The following is a 14,082-nucleotide window of genomic DNA, read 5'->3' as shown; positions in this document are numbered from 1 at the left end:
CATGTGGAAAAACAATATAGACCCATCCTGGCCCTATGCGCAGATGTGACTGTTTAGGGCCTGAGGGCTGTGCAGTGGCTCTGAGTCAGCACACTCTTGATGGATTACCTCAATAGTCAGTACAGACACACCCTTGACTCGCCCACTTGCTCTGACTATTGACTGACAGGACGACATGCAGTACACTGCCACTGCTCATCTTGACCTATATTCCCGAAACGCTATAGGACATAAACTTTGGGTTATTTATAGTACACTGAGACAGCTGAAGCATGCCGCGCTCAGAGGCTACTTAACTGATTTGGTCTCCCCTTCTTTGCCGTCAGCCTGCTCTAAACTGACAGAAGCCTCAACTGGGCCTGACTATATACGGCCCATGACGACAAAATACTAAATCAGTTAATATTAACGAAATTGAACTTTAATTAATATACACTATGTTCAAATGATTGGGTGTATTTATTTATTTATCAAAATAAATTAATACTTTTATTCAGCAAGGATGCATGTAATTGATCAAAAGTGACATCAAAAAAAGAAATAATAATAATTATAAATAATTATCAGTTTCCATTGAAATATTAAACAGCATAACGGTTTTCACATTGATAATAATGAATGTTCCCCCCCCCACCCCCCCCCCCCCCCCGTCGACATGTTACTCGTTTCATAATTCCAATCATTTTTTTATAGTTTCTTTGCACATAGTGACCACTTTGTCAGAGGTAAGTTATAACTTAAATATACTATGTTTATATAAAGTTAGCTTTTCCATACTTATAGACATTAAAAATGAATCTTACTCCTGTAACTTAACAAAAATATATAACATTAGCAAGTCTTTACAGGATTATTGCTACTGTGCTGTTCTCTTAAGGCTGCCGTAGTGCTTTAAATGTAGACTGGGCTCCTACAGTTAACCTCGGTTATCAGAAATGTAGCCCCATGCCAGAAGCATCGCTTAAACGAATGGAGAGGATGAAGTCCAGAGATGATCAACATAGACACGCAGAAGCAGCAGAGGCCTTGCTGGATCTCCATGAGTCAGCTGAGAACACAGGGCAAGAGGACAACACAGAGATGTTACGTGATCAACAAGGTAAAGTAATTGTATTAATAACTGTATCCAGTATTTCTATAAGGCAGACGATATTCTTACAACAAATAATGCATGTAAAATTTGAATTAGGCTTACACAATAGATAATTAATTATCTGTGGACACACCTGGGTGTATAAAATATGTGTAGTGTCAAAATATGAATCTGCAGATAAATTGGAAAAGATAACTTGTAACTTTGTTAGAATGCGGAATACCAAGTAGTATAAATAGACAACAAGTCATGTCATTATTAATATAGAGAAATTTGAATAACTAATCCCTGTCCCTACCGCTATATATTTCTCAAGCACACCACAACACCACGCTGGGTGATATAAGAACTAAAGCACTTGACGGCCAGCTTAGCTAAGAGTCTTTTCAGAAAAACAAAGACTTGACAAAGCTTTATACTGGGACTCTCTAACTTTTTAGTTTTAATGAAGGTTTTTCAGCTGTGTGAGCCTTCATATCACATGTGGCCATTTCTTTGTGCTTTCTAAGATTGAATAGTTAATTATAGTTTGGACGAGATTGAGACTAAACCTTCCTCTGAAAGATTTGGCTTTCAGGTTCGATGTCTCTTACTCCAGTGTTTAATTGGTATACTTCAAGCCACAATGCCAATGCCATACAGGCAAGTGTTTGGATGTACTGTAGAGTTGCTGTGATCACAGACTGTTTTGAAGCATTTATTTTAAAGACCTTCTAATTTGCTTGCTACAGCCCAAACATGGTTTAACTATAAGCATCACCACACTGTTAAGTTTCTTATCGGTACGTTTCTTACATGTCTTCTGCTTGGGGAGGAAGAGTTAGTGATAAGCAAATTACAGAAGAGAGTGACCTTCTGAAAAAAAACCTGTTACCTGGAGATATTGTTCTAGCAGATGGGTTTAATGTTGGGGATAGTGTAGGATTCTACGAGGCGGTACTGAAATGTATGCACTAAATTTAATTTTAATTTTGAAGTATAACTTGCTTTGTCATCGTAACCATCTACAGGTCGCATACATATCTCTACACACAGAGGGCCAGATGACAAATGTGCCACTCAGCACCTCGCGTTCCACAAAACAGGATCTGTTTTAAAACAAAACTGACGCTCTGTTCCAAATGTTGCCCTTTCACCCAAATACACACCCACTGCAGTGAAGCGAGGAGTTTCTGTTGATCAGCCTGTTGTTGAAATCTACGTGCGTCTGAATTGCCAATAAGTGCTGCCAACACACACACACACACACACACACACACAACACAAACAGACACACATGTGGCCGATACCTTTTAATGACAGCTGATTACAATGTAGGTACCTTAGTTTAGGTCTTCAGAAAAAAGATTGAAGTAGTGTTGTGTAGCCTGCAGTATAGAAAATATAGTAAAAATTTTATTGCATTGCTGTACAATGAAAGTTTCAACTGATATAAGACTGAACTGTGTGCATAATACAACAACACCACAAGCAGAGTAGTATTTCCAACACCTTTTAAAATAACTCTGGATTGAAGCCGTTATATTAGACCTGGTGTAGGGTGCTGGGAGGTTTGGGAAGGGGTGATGTGAATAGCATAACCTTTCCTCTAGTTTCCTTCCCTTCTTTCTCAGTCTGGCCCACTTATATCACTAACATGCCTCATGCTCCTAACATAACTCCTACACTTCCCACACGCCGCTCGCTGTACTGCTGTTGGCAGAACATGATCATCACTACAGCACGGACCGCCTGAGCTTATGTGATGCACTCGGCCGTTCTGCTGCTTTCATAAGTGCACACTAGCAGACAAACTGACATGTGGCCTTACATCCTATGGAGAGCTGAAGAGGATCTTTTTACCTTTAATAGAGATTGTTTCAAAGCAGCTTCACAGAAATAAACAGGAAAGTAACAAAATCACAGACTTTGATTTTGATTATGATGCAAACTTAAAAATGAGGCAAATCAGAATTTTTCTTTTTATAAAAATAAAAATACTAAATTAAAATATTAGTGCTCAAAGAATTGGAAATCATACAGCCTGTTATTTATTTAACAGGCATGACACATAACTTTGCAGCACATTTTCTTGTTTTTGTCCCATCAAATGTCTTAGCCTAATAAACTAAATCGAAAATGATTAAAATGAACAATTAATAAATTAAAAGATTGGATATTTCTGTTCCAGTCTGAGCAAGGTATTTCAACTTTCTTATGGGGCACAATACAGATTTTTTTTTTATTATTAATAATGCTATACAGTATAAATTTATATTTTATATATTATAATTTTCAAAGATTAACATTATGTTTAAATATATACATTTTATTTTATCTTAAGGATATATCTATACATGTTTTATGTCTATACATGTTTTATTACCATATATTTATGTGATAAACAATTTATTAATCTTCAGTCACAAAATGCTGTCACTATTCAACTGTTCTGAAAATAGTCTCCAAACACCTTCATGCTGGTTCACCATTTGAAATATTTCATACTTTAATCATGTAATTTAGGGGTAATAAAATCACTATATCATTTTTTTTTTCATTCATATCTCCCATTTTAGGGTAATTATCTTCAAAGACTCATGCATAATGTAAGTTTTCAAATTATTCCCTGGTAAAGTAAAATGACTGATAAATGGTTAAGATAAAATACTTGGATGTCTGACAGTGTTCATGCTCAGTCTGTCGGTATCAGTGTGTATTTGTAGCAGGGACTGAAAAAAGACGTTCCCTTAACAGATTTTCCTTTCAAAGAATAGTCTCATAAAGCACTTTTACAGCATCGTCTATCACCTGCAGGGACTGTGATCAGAACATCCTGACATTTTTCAGGATGACTTCATTTAACATCGACTTCCTTAAATGTCACTGCTTCTGAATGTCTACAAATGAGTTACTGTCACCCCGTCCTCACTGAGAGGGTGTGACTAAAAAAAATACTAAATTCAGACAAGGCGAATTTTCAGCACATTAGCATAAACAGAGATGGTTACATCCACCTCAGATCTTCAAGAATTATTGTTTTTTTAAAGGCCCTTAACTGGGTTCAAATCAGACCAGAGATCGAGGTAAGTTTATATTGCATTAACACAGCTGATTGCATTAAGAGTTGTGGCTTATTTTTATGTTTAAATTTCATTGCATATTATGCAAACTTTATAGATTGTAAACACTAAACTATTCTGGGCCAAAAATGTTGTGATTTGAAAACAATCTATTACATTTCAACAGGACAAATTGTATGCTATGCTGCAAGAAAATTTTATAAAGACAAAATTAATAAAATTGCATTAGTTTTTCAATTTTTCAATATTTTTTTTTCAAAGGACAGTCTCTACAAAAATGTTATGTATCTTCGTGTTCATGTTTAGACATGATAAGCATCTTGAAATTCATGGAAATTCATTGTTCATGTTTTCACTTTCACATTTGTGTGCAGTCATGTTAAAAGTATATTTTAAAAAAAAAATTATTTAAGTTGTTCAAAATACATTAAAAAGATAACTGGAGACCGTGAAAAAAACTTTAAAAAGCTAAAAGAGCAGAAAACTACTTTTGGTGTCATGTAACAGAAAACCATAAAACAAAGATGACCCCCTTTAGACCCTGCAGGAATGTGTCAAATGTCAATAAAAATTTAAAACAGCACATAGTTTGCCTTTAAGAGTAGGCTAAGCTTAAAAATGCATGGTTGATAACCATTTTATCATTATTTAAAATTAAAGAGTTTTTTTTTTATTATTATTGAAGTTATGCATTGCTTAAGGATTAATCACCATTAAAATTATGAATTTAACATTCGACTGGATGTAAGCATAAATGCATTCGTGTTCTTGCTTCTTCGTGTCTGCGGTTCTAATTCGGCTCCCGGTGCAGTGTGTGCAGCCCTTACGTGTTTAGACTGACCTGACACACAAACACTATTTTCACTCTTACACGGCTCCTAAAGGCTGCGACCTTTCGCCCAGTTCCGGACTGTGAGTTCAGCGAGTTTACAGCGGCACTGTTGACTCTCTCCACACGGCACGCCCAGCCGCAGCCACGCACCCCCACTCCTCCAATCGCGCGCCTATCACGCACTGATCACGCGTCGGCCTTCACACCATTGGTCAAGGTCTCACACACATTTGTTTTTTCATTGGTGGAGTGTTACCACCCGCCAGACTGTTGTGAATTTTGTTTTCTTTTCTTTTTTTCTGGGGCTTGTTTTACTCAGCTGCTGATAAAGGCGAACTGAATTCCGGTGAGAGTCGCGTCACTGAACGGGCGGAGCAGCTCCGTGTCTTTGTTCGGCTCTACTTTTGATTTAGTTATTTTTCATACGTTTTGAGCAGATGTCAACACGTCAGTTTTCTAACATGGAGGGAATATGTGGGGTAAGATCGGAATATTTAATTATACAATATTTATTTCTATGTCATATAGCTATTTTAATATTTGAGCTGCTTATGATTCACTGACACTGGCAGGTTGGTAACTGGTAATGGAACTGAAACGCTTGACGTCACCAATTACTTACATTGTAACTATTCATATCAGCATCACGAAATGTAACAATGTGTTTAAAAATTATACATTTCTGAAAACATGAAACTGTCACAAACTGTGATGATAAACAACAAGGCTCTTTTGTAGTAGACAAACCGTTATTCCTGTTAACCCTCAAGTTGACGTCTGGAAAAAATCATTTTATTTATATTTGTGTCTTGCCTATTTTTTTTATACTTGTCTGTGTATATATACATTTTACTTTTAATGCCTTTTTTAACAGTCTCCATTGCTGTTAATTTATGTTGACATCAGCGAGCTTAATTCTAGTGTAAAATATGAGACCAAATTGATTTTAAAATTAGAAAAATGCAGAAGAGAAGTTGTCTTTTGGATCAAACTGGATATCCCACCTGTTTATTGTATTATGTAATGCATTGAGGCTTTGATGACTCACTATATGCAGATTGTACATAAGTCAAGTCACCTTATTAACTGTGGTATAATGGTATTATATTTCTGAAGAGCAGCGAATGGGAGGGGTTTACAGTCAGTAAAAGTTTTCTGGCCTCGAGCTGTTCCCGTGTCTGTCAGGGGGTTACAAGTTTTGCTCACAGCCGTTTAACCTGGCCAGCTTGTGAGCACGTCACCGTTTTTTTTGTTTTTTTGGCGGTGGTAGGTGACTTCAGTCTAGTGATGGAGGGTCCCTCCAGTGGGGCTGTGCTAAAAAGGGCTTCTCTGTTAAACCGTCATACTGCTTCTGGATCCATGAATAGATAAAGGCAGAGCAAGTCTCATTCAGATCCACCCAGCAGCCGATCTGAATGTGTCAAAACAACCAGAGGGCTTACTTTCGCCTATAAAGCAATAATTTACATTAGTATTGTTGTCTTCTTGTGCTCTTCTCAGGGAGCTCGGATGGATGTCTGTGAGGACTTCCTGGAAGGGAAAAGGCACAGTGAGCACTCTTCGTGCAGTGTTCTGGGATACAATGATCTCGAGGCTGCTGAAGCTCTGGTCTATATGAGCTTCTGGAGTCAGATGTCTCCAAAACCCAATGCCTTCAAACCTCGCCCTCTCACGCCAGCATCAGACTCCTGTGATTCTCTCCTGCACCCCGAACCGCCGGAGACCCCAAAAGACTTTGTCTCGCTCTCTTCACTGGTAAGTCATCTTTAATTGGAATGATCTGCTAGAAGATAAAATATATTCACTTCAAGCTCTGTTTAGTTTGTTAACATTCACTCCGGGGAACCTTACAGTCCTCTGGTGCTGCGTGGTGTAGTACAAAGCACTTATCAGAACCTGATTTGTTTGCTGAAAACTTTGGGAGGGTTTTATGACACCCTGGACAGGTGGAAATCTTGAGATAAGCTACATCTGCAAACTGAACTTCAGCACAGGCTCCTTCAATGTGATTACACGAATCACCTGTGCCGTAATGATGCTGAGAGATGAACAGACAAAATAGTACAGATATGAATAGAAATCACAGAATAGAAAAGCCAGTCATCCATATAAAATTCCACAATAAGGTTTAGTTGTTTTCCAAAGAGCTTGATTTTTAGGGATGTGTCAACATTTGACAGATAAGCCTATAATTATGGTGTTGTAACAGATAAATAGGCGATATTAATATGCTTAAAAAAGATTTTTTAATGAAAGATAAAATAGTAAAACCTTGTGAATGTGAATTTAGACATTAAAACATTATAATGTACAGTATTCAAATTTTATGTTAATTGTGAGAGTTGCTCAATTTGTTTAAAAAAAAATTACACTGTACATTATAATATTTAGATTTATGTGTAAATTGAAATTTGATTTAGTTTTTAGTGTTTTTTTAATTTTAAAATGATTACTTTTACCATTTTAATATCGGCCATTTATCGGTGGTCGGCCATAACGTACAAGTAAAAATCAGCTTACTGTTATTGGCCATTTTAATATTGGTGCATCCCTAAAAATCAAGATTATATTTTACAATAGTATTAAATTATTAGTGTTTTTAAAGATTAAGATCATATGAGTGTTAGATGACAGCAATATATATATATATATATATATATATATATATATACACACATATATATATATATACACACATATATATATATATATATATATATATATATATATATATATATATAAATGCAACAGTAATTAATTGCATGCACAATAAAACAAAATACAATATTGGTCTTTATTTATCCAATATTGCTACTGATAAATAAAAAAAATATCTAATATTTTACTGTTAATGATATGGTACCAATATATTGAGCGCCTCTTAACTCCGAATGCATTCTCTCCTTGCAGTGCATGACCCCTCCACACAGTCCCGGCTTTACTGACATCTCCAACACCACATCAGTGCCAGCCCCCCCTTCCCCACTGGCCCGGCCCTGTCCCAGCCTCCCGAGTCCAACCATGACCTCCATCACTCACATGCCCTGTTCTGAGCACCCCACAGAAAAAAACACACCCACACCTTGTAGATCCATGGCAACCAGCGTAATACGCCACACAGCTGACACCACCTTATATCAGAACATTCCACAAGCTGTCCACCCACAAAAGACTGAGAACACTTCTTCATCACCCACCTTGTCCTACCAAACCGAGACCCACACCCCTACAGAAGGCAAATGCCAAAACATCAGCAGACTTCCTTCTGAGGCTGATAAGCCCTCCATTACATCATCTTCTCAGTCGCCGCCCCCAACCTCCAGTCCGCCAATCATATGCCAAATGTTCCCGATGGCCCAACCTGGAGTCATCTCCGCCACGTTTATTCAGAATCCCAGCCCTGGGGTGAAGTCTGTCTTACCACAGCAGCTCCTGATGGGCTCTCCAATGCCTCAGGGGACGGTGATGTTCGTGATGCCACAGTCACCAGTTTCTTCAGCTCCACATTGCCAACAGACTGTTATGACCCTAGGCAACACAAAGCTCCTCCCTTTGGCTCCAGCACCTTTATACGTGCCCTCGGGACAGAGCAACGCCACACAGGTGGAATTTTCCCGCAGACGCAACTATGTCTGCAATTTCTCAGGCTGTCGGAAAACCTATTTTAAAAGTTCCCACCTCAAGGCGCATCTCAGAACCCACACAGGTAAATAATGTTCAGTATGTAGTCTCAACCTCTAATGTCTGGTCAAGTAGGTCATCTAACAAGTCTTCTGTCTTCCAGGAGAGAAACCTTTTAGCTGCAACTGGGAAGGATGCGATAAGAAATTCGCTCGATCTGACGAGCTCTCCCGGCACCGGCGAACACACACGGGTGAGAAGAAGTTTGTCTGTCCAGTGTGTGACCGACGGTTTATGCGGAGTGACCACCTCACTAAGCATGCACGGCGACACATGACCACCAAGAAGATCCCATCTTGGCAGACAGAGGTGCGAAACCTCAACAAGATCACCACAGCCAAGGCCTTGCCCACTGGCACAGCACTACCGGTCAGCATGTTGCTGCCAGCCTCAAACTGACATTCTTTGAGACTGAAGTCTGAACTCTCACTGATGTTATGCAGGGACTCACTTCATGAGGGCAAGGCTGTCAATTTTCTCATGGGCAATAACGTGATTATGCACTGGACTGCTGTCTTTGCTGCACATATTTCGCACTCTGCAATGGAACGTTTTGTTTCCTATTGTGTAAAAGATTTATGCACTCTTTTGCCAAAGTCTTTGTACTATGTTTGTCTTAAAATTTCTTCCTTTTTATTCTTTTCTTTTGTATACATTTATATGTACATATCTAGTGGAAATATATGCTAGACTACGCAAAATTAGAAAAAGGAAAATATGTAAAAATGTATATGTGGATAATTAATCTACACTGTGATTATCATATAATACTTTTATTTAATACTCTTTTTTTTTATTAAACTATGAAGATTAAGGGAGCGTGTGTAATTTTTTTCAGCACTGAAGAACTGAAATTGAAAATGTAAAAAATGAATCTGTGGCAAAAGAAAAATTCAGCAACTCTTGTGCGCTTCTCGCTGCTCTTGGTGGTAACAGAACTTCCACTCTCACACTGCTGACACACCCATGATGCATCCACTTCCTGTCAGATTCGTGAGGTCTGTGTACTAGATCTTTTGTGTAATGCATCACCACTAATCCTTATCAGCAGCAAGATGACACAAGTCAGTTTGTTCATTGCCAGCAACCCTCAGGTCAGTAAAAAACAAAACAAAATTAATTTAAGAGAAACCCCATTGAATAAAGAATAGATCAACTTCTTTATTATAAAGACTCAGTTGACATGTTTTAAAAGATGTCATTATTCCTTCTCTCACAAGGTATAATTATAAATGTTATATAATATGTGTGTGTGATAGTTAATAATTTAATATGTATATATTTATTTTCCTAAGATATGTATTTTATATGTCAGTAATAAGGCCCTGAATCTAGACGAAATGCTCAATTTATTTGCCAAACGTGTTGTTCCGACGTGGAAAAACAAGTTTTGGAAAGGACATTGTGAAATAATCAAAAAAAAAAAAAAAAGTTTTGTGCGTAATTGCTTACCGCAGGCAGGGAATAAATCGTGTTCTTTCCAGTAATATTAATGTTTCCTCAGAGATTGAGACCGGATGTCTGTAATTACTGCTCAGCCCATTGTCACAGTTTTAATGGGAAATATGCACTGTGGCGCACTCGACTGCTGCGCTTAAAACAGGGCCAGTGGAGGCGCGACCAATCAGCTTTCAGAACGGTGCGCCGCCTCCTGCCTTACTGACCGACTTTCCTCAGCCACGAGCCTTCAATGACTCTCCTATAATACAGCAACAGCGACACCGTACGGTCAAAAGCTTAATGACTTTTTTTTAAAATTGAACGCTCCATATGTATATTATATGAATTTCTGCTGTTATAGACCAGGTTGTTTAATTTATTATTATTATATATATATATATATATATATATATATATATATATATATATATATATATATATATATATATATATATATATATATATATATATTGAAAGGACAAAGTTGCTTATCACTTAATACAAAAATAACATACATATTTTTAAACAGGATGTCTTTATATACCGATGTTCGTCTCCATCATACTGAATCGTCAGAAACAACAACAACAAATACGACAGCTTTCGGTGTTGACAAAACAAACACATTTTTTTAAACACAACTGTATTAAATTTAGGTACCATAAAGATTTTGATGCTGTTGTTACAGCTAAAACTAACCAATTTTTTTTATTTATATTAATTTTTAATTTTATTAAAGCTACATATTACCAGATTCTGCATGATTTTCACTGTGTGCCTCAAAAGAAATTGTATTCAGTATTTTGGAGGCTATTCAATCTGGTGAACATACATCAGGGTGGTTTAGGGCAGTTAGGGGGCCTCCATGGAGCCTCTAAAACTGCTGATATGAATTCCTGTCTTGGGACGGGTGGAAGATTTTAGAAGTGTGGTCAGGAAATGGAACTAAATGATCCACTCCATATGTTATTTTCTCAGGCAAGCTGCTTTACAGAATATTATTCTTCAAAGACATCAAAAGCAAAGTATATTTTTTATTAGAATAATGACTTAATAAACTGAATAAACTTAATCCTTAACCACAAGACATGTCCAGTCTCTCAAAGAATTACAGGCTTCTTTAGCAGCCTTGCTGAGAGCATGGACTTTAGGTAAGCCTGTATATATATATATATATATATATATATATATATGTATATATATATATATATATATATATATATATATATATATATATATATATATATATACATATATATATATATATATATATATCTTAAAATCAAACATTTTATGCCAAAACATCAGTGATTAATATAAAAATGATCTTAATACTTTGTAGTAATTAATTGATAGTCCTTCTCATACATCAGTTGGTTGTTAACCAAACTCTCTCTCGATTGTGTTCATGAGGTCCTCTTCTGAAACATCATACATGATAGGCAAGGTCACAGGTGAACCACCAATTCCAGAACCCCAAAAAAAAAGGTTAATAAAGGTGTTTTGCTTTTCATTATACATCTAAAATTATCAAATGATAAAAATATTCTAAAATATACAGGTAAAATACAACTATATATATATATATATATATATATATATATATATATATATATTTTTTTTTTTTTTTTTTTTTTCAACAAAGATCTGAAGTCATCAAATTATAAAACGTGTGTGTAAAATATGCAGGTAAGATGCATTGGTAAATCTTTACAATAAGCTTCCATTTGTTAACATTAGCTAGCTATATAGTTAAAATGAATTAATCCTTAATCCTAGCTAATGTTCATTAAAAAATGTATTGAATTATTAAAATCGAAAGTTGTTTCTGTTAATATTATTTAATGGACCTGAGCTGACATGAATTAACCTTTTTAATTTGTGTTTTTATGAACTAATGTTAACAAAGATTTAGACATTCTGTAAGAAATGTTTTCCTCATTGTGAGGTAATAATGCATTAACTAACAGTAACTAATGGGACATTAAAGTTACCACATCATCATTTATTTTTATTTTATTAACCAAGAAATAAAGAGGTGATTTCACAGTTTATACAGTACATTTTCGTTTTCAATAGAGAAGTCGTCAAATGATAAAATGTGTTGTAAAATATACAAGTAAAATACATCAATATTTATTTGTCTTTTTAATCAATATTAAGATTTTAAACCAGTACTCTCAAGCAAGCATGGCACTGGACACAGCCTAACTTCCTTCACTGGAAATGATGTATGTCACTAAGTTTTATAATAATTGATAAATAATTGATGGAATTGACTTACGAAGCTGTTGCTGTGTTCTCTGTGTTGGCACAGCTCTGTGGAGGCCTGACCTGTTCAAGCCAGGAAATAGATAGGGATTCATTCCTTACATAATGGCTTTAATAGTTTCTATTAATAATTTATCATTGATTAGTTGCCATTGTCACTGGTCAAATGGAAAAAGGTGAGACCTTAGTATTTTAATGGAACTATTTTAAAAATGAACAGCAGTCCTACCTTTTCATCAATAGAGATTGGTTTGTTCACTGTTTTAATTACATTTTTGTCACGTGCACTGCCACTGTAGACGTTGTCGCTGTCTTGGCCTTTGGCGTAGTAAAGCCCTAAAGAGTTCGATCCAAACAGTGGCATCTCATAAGAAGTCCTTTTCAGTGATATTATATCAGTGCTGACACACTCAGCGAGGATTCTGTCCACTTCCTCCGCGAGGCCGTCGGCTGAGAGCTCAGAGTCCTGCCCCTCACTGCTCCAGTCAGCCTGGGCTCTCCTTCTGACTGTCAGGCGCCGAGCTGAGCTTTTGGTCTCTGAGGGACCACACAGCTGACGTTCATCCTGGTGAATGCCGCTGCTACAGACGTTTTCCTCGGTTGCTGGTGCGACTTTTTTCATCCTGCTTTTTGCTGCGCCCATCTCTCAATGACACATTTTCACGGCATCCTTCTAAAATAAGCCAATTTCCACATGTCTACAAGCGCTGACAAACAATTTGAGTATCTGATAATCTAAAATAACAACATAAAATAGACATTTTAGAAGAAAAAAAAAAACACGCAAAAATAATTTACATCCGTAAAGTATTTGTATCTTATTGGATTTAATACTGCATGTGTTGCAAACAACGACGCAACGAAAAACTAGATCGCTCTCAGAACCAGCGAAAGAACGCGCTGCAAGTACACGACGCGTCTGACAGAGTTGTGGATGACGTAGGCATTCATTTGGCCAATCAAAAACGGTGTTTACAAACTGCAAGCGTCGCGCATCCACTTCTGCCATCGGTCATAATATGAGTGAACTGGATCTGTAGTTTGAACATCTGTGGGACGATACACTGCAACAACACACTAAAGAGCCTTAAGGGGAGTGCAGCCTCAGCCATGTGCTCTCTGTCTTCACCACCCGTGAGATTTATCTCCAATCAAAGACTTGGTCTATTATTTTCTTACTTTAAACTTAATAATCCCATGCTTCTCTCTGTTATTTGTAGAAACTCTTTTTGGTTCACTACACTATGTTCAAAATTCTAGGATCTTTTTCTCTTTTTTTTTGGGAAAGAAATTATGTTTATCAACAGGGACACACTATATTGATCAAAAGTGAAAGTAAAGACATCCATAATGTTACAAAAGATTGCACATATATCTGGTTCTTTTTAACTTGATTTATTTTAAGAAGAAAATTGGTACTGAAGACTGGAGTAATATCTGCTGAAAATTTAGCTTTACCATCATAGGAACAAATTCTACTGTAAAATATCTTAAAATAGAAAACCCTTTTTAAAATTGTAATAATATTTCACAATTTTGCAGTTTTTACTGCAAGGGAGGATGAAGAGGAGCTGACCACAGTTAGGATGAGACTCAATGACCATCTGTAAGACCACACTCACACTTCAAGCTTCTTCATATGCTATAATGATACGAACATTGTACTGATTCAAGAAATATTTCACCCAAAAATGAAAAATATG

General features: G+C 36.5%; 1 protein-coding gene across 4 annotated transcripts; it reads left to right on the top strand.

The window, feature by feature from the left end:
* The first annotated feature begins 976 nt into the window (after nucleotides 1–976).
* On the top strand, nucleotides 977–9,482 carry LOC113060622 (Krueppel-like factor 11). Of its 4 annotated transcripts, XM_026229695.1 has the most exons (5): nucleotides 5,198–5,466; nucleotides 5,560–5,612; nucleotides 6,488–6,742; nucleotides 7,898–8,693; nucleotides 8,772–9,172. In XM_026229695.1, exons 2-5 carry the CDS (start codon nucleotides 5,574–5,576, stop codon nucleotides 9,065–9,067), a joined length of 1,386 nt encoding a protein of 461 aa, XP_026085480.1. In that variant the 5' UTR covers nucleotides 5,198–5,466; nucleotides 5,560–5,573; the 3' UTR covers nucleotides 9,068–9,172. The 4 variants fall into 4 exon arrangements, with proteins under 4 accessions (XP_026085478.1, XP_026085481.1, XP_026085480.1 ...); XM_026229693.1 differs by lacking the exons at nucleotides 5,198–5,466; nucleotides 5,560–5,612 and adding an exon at nucleotides 977–1,099 and having other exon boundaries at nucleotides 8,772–9,482; XM_026229696.1 differs by lacking the exons at nucleotides 5,198–5,466; nucleotides 5,560–5,612 and adding an exon at nucleotides 4,095–4,158.
* The last annotated feature ends 4,600 nt before the right edge of the window (nucleotides 9,483–14,082 follow it).

The sequence above is a fragment of the Carassius auratus genome, chromosome 42, assembly GCF_003368295.1.
Source record: "Carassius auratus strain Wakin chromosome 42, ASM336829v1, whole genome shotgun sequence".
NCBI classification, from domain to species: Eukaryota; Metazoa; Chordata; class Actinopteri; order Cypriniformes; family Cyprinidae; genus Carassius; species Carassius auratus.
The sequence above is the reverse complement of the archived record's forward strand: the minus strand, read 5'-3'. Positions and strand labels throughout refer to the sequence as shown.